Here is a 9,549-nt window from a genome sequence, read left to right as displayed (position 1 = left end):
CACAAGGACAGCTGGTACTACAACACAAGAATAAAGGAAATGAACTCAAGAGTAAATAGGACAAGAAAACTCTTCAGACGCAATCCCACTGATGAAATGCATGCTCTCCTAAGAGAAGTTATAAACCATGCAACACAAACTGCCAAAGAAGTGAAGCAAGAAACCTGGCTTAAATGGTGCTCACAGACCACCCGACTTACTCCCATTGCAAAATGTTTCAAATGGTTCAACAAAATATCAAGGAAAAATCCAAGATAACACAACCACACCATCCTGACCCTCAAGCTGAAGCAAACAGACTTGCACAGCATTTGCCACAGGACCAAAATCGGCACACCTACCACAAACACAAGAGAAAGGCAAGTGGCACTAGACCCAGGAGATGGAGAGTCATTAACACGGCCTGCAACATCCCTGATGATACAGACACTCCATTCACACTAAAGGACTGGGCAAAGCCCTTCAAAAGGGAACATACACAGCCCTGGAGCAGACATGATCACATATAGCATGCTGAAGAACATGGAACGGCAGCCAAAACAGTTCATCTCCATATAATCAATAGAACATACACAGAACGCAGTAGACCCACACAATGGAACCCAACAAAATACACGCCGATTCCCAAGCCCAAAGAACCCAACTCCTACAGACCCATCTCTCTCATCAGTTGCACAGAAAAGACTGCAGAGAGAATGGCTAACAGACTGCTATGGAAAACAGGACCTCTACACCATCGCCTATATGCCTACAAAGAGGGCATAGGCACACAAGAATGCCTAGCAGATGTCATGTCCACAATCAACGAAAGGAGAGCAATTGTAGTTTTTCTGGACTTAGAAAAAGCTTATGAGCTAGCCAGTGCAGCTGCCATCCTTGAAGCCTTGGCTGACAAGGCGGTAAAGGGCAACCTTTTAGCATGGGCCAAAGGATACACGCAAAACAGACAGGCTATAGTCACCTTCCAAGGAGCAAGCTCGGACTTTCTCAGTCTAGAGAATGGAACACCTCAAGGAGGCATACTCAGCCCCTTCCTTTTCAATGTTTTAATGGAAAAATTAGCCACAACCACCCTACCCAAAGAGTTGAAATATTCATTTATGCAGATGAATGTCTGCCTAGTCAGCACAGACAGACACAGATCTCACCAGAACATGCAGAGTGCAATAATACAAATTGAAAATAAATGCAAAGACCTAGGTCTAAAAATCAACACTGCAAAGACAAAAGCAATGGCCATCAAACACAGTCTAGGACCCAAATGAAATACAGCTCATGGGTGAACCCCACCCATTGAATGGGTAGACAATTTTGTGTACCTAGGAGTTAACATAAACAAGCAACTCTCCCCACGCAAAGAACTTGAAATACTCAAGCAGAAAGTCAAATGCAGACACAATGCCATGAGGAGGATCACCTCTCTACAACTTCTTCGTCTTCCTTCTTCTTCTTCCCAGCTTTTTTCCCCATTTTTATATGGGGGTCGCCGTTTCGGATTGAGACCGTTTTCCCATCTATTTTCTATCTTGCACTTCTGCCTCATCAATTCCCTTCTCATGTTAAATCTACCTCTCACACAGTTCCTTCCATCTTATTTCTTGGTCTCCCTCTCTTTCTTCTTCCTTTGCACCTCCACTACCCATAGTATGTCGCCCCAGCGTGGTCCTCATCTCGTCCTCAACAGGTGTCCAATAACCATCTCAGCCCCACCCCTCCTGCACTTTCTTTGATTTACTTTTCCCCCACCACCACCTTAGTTGGACCCCTTACTTAGTACATTTGCTGGATTTCCGTATCCCACGCCTTGTTACCCCTAGACATCCACCTATAAGCAATTTCTCATTCTTTCTGCCACATCCCATTCTTCTTCTGCTCTGCCTTTTTCTCATGCTTGCTGTTTCCGTTAACGATATCAAGACATTGATGATTCTTACCACCTGTCTTGTGAAATTGTTTTCCTTTTAACCTTAAGCGGGCACTCTTGTTTTGTCACAAGAAAGAAACTCCCGAGGGCATCTCTCTCCAGTTGTTTCCAGCCATGACCTGTACCCAGATGTTGTTTTACTTCTTTCTTCCATAACTTCCTCCAGCGTTAACAATAAAAGATCCCAAATACTTTAAACTTAATCAACTTCCCTTAATTTGCTCGCTCCACCAAGCTGAATAACTTTTTCTCTATCATCCCGCCCTCAGTGGTGGTAACACATATATTCTGTCCCCATTGGATCTACTTATTTCTCCATTCCGCTTGTCCTCCAGCCATTATTGTCTCCATACTTTCCAATTTCGACTTCCCAGATCTTCCCCTGCTCTCTAGCACCACAGAACAATGAATCATCCGCATACAATATGTTTCCAATGGTACTGTCTCCCTTTACTTGCCCTCTATTATAACATCCATCACCCTATGTTAAAGATAAATGGGGCCTCAGGAGCCGACCCCTGGTGTAATCCCTACTCTCTACCGCAAAAACCTTCTGTCTCCCCAACACTGCTCCTCCCACCTCTGGTAAATACATTCCCGGTACATCTCTTTATACAATTCGACCATACTTCTCTTGGCACCATTCTTCTTATCCCCTCAAGGTCTCCTCCTACCTACCTTTGTCCTCGGGACCTCCTGTCATAAAGCCTTTTCAAGGTCAATGAATACCAAATAGTAGGTCCCTTTGTTTGGTCCCCTTTGTCTTTCCCCACCCAATTTCTTTCCCATTATTTTGCCTCAGACCAAAATTATTACCAATCTGTTGTTCCCCTTCCCATTTCATAAATCCCATCTGCTCTTTACCTATTTGGTACTTCTTCTTTCTCCCAGTCTAGCCATCTATCATCCTTTCCAGTATCTTCAAACAGTGGGTTGGGACAATCAATTTCAATGCCCCGTATAACGTTACCACACTCTTTGGACAATCGCCTTTCACCCTTTTAAAAATTCGGGATCCAATATACTCCCCACCACCACCCATTTGGTATTCTTTTCCTGTTCAAGGATCTTTATTTTCATTAACGATGCGTACAGTATATTCCAACTCCTTCATCTTCCTATGCTTTCCATGGCCGTCCAACCGGGATCATGTACTGGTTCCCGGTTGCCTTCCCATTCTTGCATATTCTTCAAGCTGCATTTAGTACCTCTTGCCTAGAAAAACCTCCATTAACCATTGCCAATGTTTCACTTGCCCATCCTCTCTTATTAAGTCTTAGTTATGTTTCTTTCATTTAAACAACTGTTCGAAATATTCTTTCCATCTCTTCACAATGTCTTCCTTCCTTGTCCTTTAAAAGGCACTACACCCCTCTTGAATTCTTTTATTTGGTTTGATGTTGTGTTACGTAATTCTTTGGTGCTCTTATTTCTAGCCTTTGATTAGCTTCATACATCTTCCTTTATATCCTTCCTTTTGTCCCCAAGCTCATTATTAACACATCATCATAACGACTTTGCTTTTAGCTTGGGATAAACCACCTTTGTTTTTCACCACCTTGTTTTTCTCTCTGTTTACCTATTTCTGATCTTACCCACTGGGACCTGTGGACCTCTTCCCATCTTTTCTTTGCCTCCGTTTCTTATTTCTTTTTACTACGTTTCTCAAGGTCTTCATCCCAAACCAAAAGCCAAACCAACTATCCTTTTTCTTCCCATATGTACCAGATGGGTCTCCCCTCCGAGCAGACCTTTCCTTTATGCCTTCTTAATTACTGCTGCATTTTGTGGCTCCCACCATTCTTGAACCATCTTCAAATCCCTATTATCAATATCCTCCAAAACCCTCCTCTTAAACTCTCCTCTTCTTGATCCACCCCTTCCTTCTGTAAATTTCGTACCATTTAAGTTTTATTTCCTTATACCCTTTTAGCTTTGGTTTTCTTTCCCTTTTCAACTTCAAGTCCCCATTACATAGCAGCCTGTGTGGGGGTTTGGGGGGCTACATGGGTCACCGCCTGGAATAACTTTTGCAGTTCTTGACCATCCACCAGGATAGTTTATCCTTTTATACAAGCAAGAAATATCTATCTTGGGAGAATCTTCCCCCCGACTCCTATATTTATTAGGGTTCCATTTTCCCTTTTCTCAAACAAAAATGTGTTTACCTATTGCCATGTTCGAATGACCACAGCAAAGTCCACTACACTTCTCTCCTTCTGGGTTTATCTCTCCAAATTACCATGGACCCCCATGCACCCGCCCAATCGCCATCATTTTCACTTCCGACATGGGCCAGTCAAAATCTGCCCCAACTAGCACCCTATCCATGGCTCTTCACCAGTTCTTTTGCATGTTATTCCCATCCATGTCTATCCAAAAAAAATTTCCCATTCTCATTCCTTTCTGTGCAACCAAAATCTTGTTGGTGAATAGGTGCTTATAATATTCAAGGAATCCTCTCCTTCCAAACAACTATCTTCAATCTGATGATTACGGTCACTTCTTTCTATGCACTTCTATTACCGAGTTCTTTAGTTCAGTTCCCTAGACAGTAACTATGCCAACTCCATTTCCTACCTTGTTTATTTGCTTCCACTATAATATAGCTTATATCCATTCCATCCCAACTCTTTTAAGCTTTATTTCCTTTCCCACCACCGCGTTTTCTTGCAACCACGCACAACATCTACCTTTTTTTCTTTTCTCATCAATCAAAGTCAGACCAACTTCTATACCTCTTCCCAGTTCCATGGGACCCAACATTTAGCTACATACTCTGAAACCCCAATGTGGAGCTCGCTTCCTTTAGCCTGCACCCGCTCCTGATGCAGTAGCCCTCGCCTTTACCTCACAAGAAGGTTTACGGGCGATGTTCTCTGTGCGTTCGTTTACCGGAGTTACGCCCCATAGCATTACCTCGTTCCATATTTCGGCTCATTCCATTTTTGTTTTGTTTTGGCACAGAGTTTTTACAGCCAGGATTGCCCTTCCTGACACCAAACGCCCTCCCTATTTATCCGGGCTTGGGACCGGCACCCATAAGGACTTGGTTTGCCCCCCCAAGGTGGCTAGGATTGATCACCTCCTCCTACAAAACAGGGAGCAGTATATCAACGCCCTCACAACCGAACTTTACCATACAAACCAATAAGGTCAAACGGTGGGTTGAGTATGGCCGCACAACCTGTTTCTCACCAGTCTCCTCAAGCACAGAGCAAAAAGAGCCTTGAAGTAATTCAAAACAAGGTGCCCTGAGACTCAATCACAGGTGCTCCAATGTTGGGACTAAACCTTATGCCATTCTGAAGACATGAAACCAAAACTACAGTCTCCTGACATACATGGGAATAGAACTCCAGAGAAAACACGTCCATCCTGCTAAACAAAAACCTTAAAAAATGAAAGGGAACTGTCCAACATAAAAAGAGGAGATCAAAAAGTGCATTGATCTCCAACGAAGAATCTAGAACCCACCCAAGGGACAATACCTCTGGCAACCTTTTAGAAACACTAGAAAGAAGGTAGGCATGCAAAAAGCATGATGCTGACATCAGAGAAAGACTCTCCCTCTTTTGCTGAGTATGGTGAAAACCAGCACCCTGGAAATCAAAACTGCTTCAATATCAACTACAACAGTCCCTAACCGGTTCAAGCAAAGAAGCATGCACCGTTCAACCAGACTGATAAACAAAGCAGTTACAAGATTCAATAAGGAAAAACGACAGCCACAAATGAATACTTTAACAAGATGGATCAGTAGACCCTCAGCATTACCTGCAGCGGCAGCAGGAGTCTACTCAAACATTACTAAAAGCGGAAGCCTGGAGGCTCTCGAGATAACGCCTCGCCTCCCACTCTACAGACTGAGCTGATAGCAAATTCGCCTAAAGCGCTAGAAAGGACTCTCAACACCAAACTAGGAAAACACAACTATCCACACCAGACTCAAAAGGGAGCAAATTACAAGCCCAATCACAAAAGGGCAAAGGCAAAAGAATAAAATATCAAAACCTCCTGACAAGTATATGGGGCAGAATTGCTAACATCCCACCAAATTCAGAAACAGAAACCAGCTTACTACCTCACACTGGTATTCCAAGTCACATAGGGAATCCAAGGAAATGAGGAACGCAAAAGACTTCCAGGCAACGAGTGGGTTTGCACATTAACAAACATAGGGTATTAAAAATCAGCCCACTCCAACTGACCTCAACTTATTAAAAGCAAAAGCCTCAGCATATACTGTCAAGTGGCAAGATAAGAAAACGCAAAGTCCAGGAGGAGCGGGTCCTTTTGGAGGCTATAACACTGCAATTAAAGTGGTAATGGTAGACACCACCAGTTCCTGCAACCACATTGAAACATTCCCAAAAGATATGTTTCAAGAGCAACTAGCAGTTCATAATTTCATCGGTCCTAAGGCTGGGATACCAATGCCCATTGGCAAAAGAAAAAATAGTGAGGCGATCCCAGGCCCATGTAAGTACTCTGCGAAAAAGAATTCCAGAAGAACCTCTAGAGAACACTACCCTCTTAGGACTGGTTCCAGAGAAAACGGGAGCACCTAAGAGATAGGTTACATAGGAAATGGAACGCACAACCACTCAAATCACAAAGCACATTCTAGCAAAACAAACCCCATGAATTAGTCAGGTTTCCTACCCACCACCTAGTGGTAGGAAACAGAACAACCAACCCTCAGGACCTGACCAGCACATGGGTGCCAGAACAATCATGGACCCACGACCCCCATCCCACCCTAACCCACAATAACATTGCAAGACAAAAAAAAAAAAAAAGACAAACCTAATTTAACCAGACATCCACCCATTCACGCCTCTTGCCTCCTTCATCAACCCTCACCCCTCCAACACTTCAGCACTAATCCCACCACCACACTCACCAGACAACACCACACCCAAAGAAAGCGTTAAATGCCGGAAACCGGAAAAGGCAAAATGTCTCAGAAAATTCACGAGCTACCTTAACAGCTAACTGTGGCCACACAACTTCAAACCTTCCATTTCTTCCAATCTGTTGGGTCTCTCGCCTACTAGCCAAACACTTACCTACTATCCAGCTTTCCCTTACGACTGGAAGGGTACGCCTTATTGAGGGTTTGAAAGGAACGGGTTTCAAACCTTGTCCCCATCAAAATCCTTCATTCAATATCAAATCACCGTTACACCACAGCATTTCATTTATCACCAAATAAAGAAAATTGGGCATAATCCTAAGCATCTCACATCTCCAATAAACTAAATATTGAATTACGGGCTGCTCTGTTGAGCAAGTAGCCCGTGCTGGCACAATGGCCAGCTTAAAATCTTAAACAACAAAAACAACACAACAAACCTTCGAGGTCGAGATCCACTGCTTCGCCCAAAGACCGGTCCCGACCAATGACAATGGCAACTGCTAGGGTCCGTGCCCGCTATAAGTACCGTTCCGCCCAAACTTTCTTTGCTAGCAGCTCTCTTGCAACCGACTCGTCCGACAATGACCTACGAGAAGGTCGAAACGTACAAAAAAAAAACGGGGTAATTTACCAGCTATAATCCAGCACCAACACCAGCCGGCTTAAACCAAAGACGACCCTGGGCCCCGAACTGAACTACGCTTACGGAATAATAACCGGCAACTGACGACGGACCCCTGCTTGACCTGGACCTGAGATCCTGTTCTAAATAAAAAAGGATTTCCTTCAGGCATTTAACAATTTTTTGAATAAAAATTCCCTTCCCAATTAGCTCCAGGAAACATCCAGCCTGAGCCTGAGAAACGCGAATTGTAAGGAAGGAAAATAGAAAAAAAACCATAAATTAAAATAAATCAACTCCCGCTTAATTTAATGCCATCCATTTTTCAACAGTATTTGCCTAAAGAGGGTTCTTCTAACCAAAATATTTATTATTATTAATTATTATTATTTATTACTTATTATTATTATTAGTATTATTAGATTATTATTATTATTGCGGTTTTATTAGTTATTAATTTATTATGTACCTAGGTACAGATCAGCCGCAAACAGATACCACTGATGAGAACCGGAAGGAAATGGTTCATAATAAAGGTAATTTTTTTCAATTTGTGCCAGGTAATTAATTGGACAATTTTTCAGGTAATTTTAAACATGACCAGAATTATTTTGTTTTTCAAACATTTAAAAAATCTGGAAGCACAATTTTAATTTAAAACAATCAATCTCTCTCTCTCTCTCGGTCATCTCCTCTCTCTGACCTCTCCGTCTCTCTCTATCTCTCTGCTCCTCTCTTCTGCCACCAACAATTTCATCAAAAAAGGACGCCCATTGAAAATTCAAGCGCCTTAATCAGAATTTTCTTTTCTTGGTTCCAGTGATATTAATTTCAATAGTCTTTTCTAAATTTGGATTGTCTCTTAATGTTAATATGGTAAGTTACTAAAATGCTTTAAATCATTCAAGCATCATTATAATATTAACTTAAATTAAAATCCGCCTCTCCTCTCTCTCAGGTCCAGTTCACTGCTATTATTGAACGCAGTTCATTATAATTTGAGTTAAAACATAAGGGTGATGTTATCTGTTTTAAACTTTCGAAATGGAGCAGTAATTGAAACTATAGGCAAGAACTAATTCACTAGATTTTTGTGCAATTTTAAATTTTGACTATTATTGTTCAAATGCTGACAACAAGGAGTTTATCAATAGCTTTAAGAAATTACTTTAACATGTTACCCGAAAAATCAATGGAGGTGGCATTACTAATTTATTGACATATTTCACCTCTTAATTTAGGTATTTCATATAAAAAAAATACCATGACGCCCGTTCCCCATCACTTATATGGCAATCAGAAGTTTATTTTGGAGAAACCTCTCTCTCTCTCTCTCCTTCTCTCTCTCTCATCTCTCTCTTCTCTCTCTCTCCACATCTATTTCACCATTCGTAAAAACGCTGCAAACATTTCTGATGCTACCAAGGTCCTTAAACCTGCATTCCAGAAGAGACCCCATGCCCCAATTTCGTTGATTGCTTTTCATAATTGCAAAACTGTAGCAGGACGTGATCACGAAGAGTTACCCTCTTTATTTTGGCCATTTTAATTGGACAATTTTTTTGGACACACGGGGGGTCTAAACGAACAGATTGTTTTTTATTCTGTTCAAAAAGATGAAATTTATGCAGTCCACGTGAATGTTGAAAAGTAATATTTTTTGCATAAATTTTGACCCAAGATATTACCTAGCAAACTAACTATAAGATAAGATTTAAATGTTATTAGTGGATTGTTTAATTTATATTTTTCTTTTAGTTTATATTACAACAAAACCATAGACTGAAAAAGTGGAAATTTACCAACTTTTTGAGTTAAAGTTGAAAAAGTTTATTAATTTTAGATAATCTTTTGCCGGGCCGGTTTTTTTACTTTGGAAACATTACCTTGAAAGTACTCAAAAAAACTAACATATTAAAAAAAAAAAAGAATAACCAAAAACAATATTTTATTTTTCTTAGAAAAATAAAATTTAATAAAATTCCAATTTTTTTTTACTTATTTTTATAGCATAAAAGAAAAAAATTGCGTAAAAATTTAAACTTTTGCTGGAATATTGAACCCACTGAGTAAATCATACTA

General features: G+C 41.1%; 1 protein-coding gene across 1 annotated transcript; it reads left to right on the top strand.

The window, feature by feature from the left end:
• The first annotated feature begins 695 nt into the window (after positions 1 to 695).
• LOC135219079 (uncharacterized) lies at positions 696 to 1,265 on the top strand. Its single transcript, XM_064255509.1, has one exon. The coding sequence runs from the start codon at positions 696 to 698 to the stop codon at positions 1,263 to 1,265; it is 570 nt and encodes a 189-aa protein (XP_064111579.1).
• The last annotated feature ends 8,284 nt before the right edge of the window (positions 1,266 to 9,549 follow it).

The sequence above is a fragment of the Macrobrachium nipponense genome, chromosome 1 (assembly GCF_015104395.2).
Source record: "Macrobrachium nipponense isolate FS-2020 chromosome 1, ASM1510439v2, whole genome shotgun sequence".
NCBI classification, from domain to species: Eukaryota; Metazoa; Arthropoda; class Malacostraca; order Decapoda; family Palaemonidae; genus Macrobrachium; species Macrobrachium nipponense.
The sequence above is the reverse complement of the archived record's forward strand: the minus strand, read 5'-3'. Positions and strand labels throughout refer to the sequence as shown.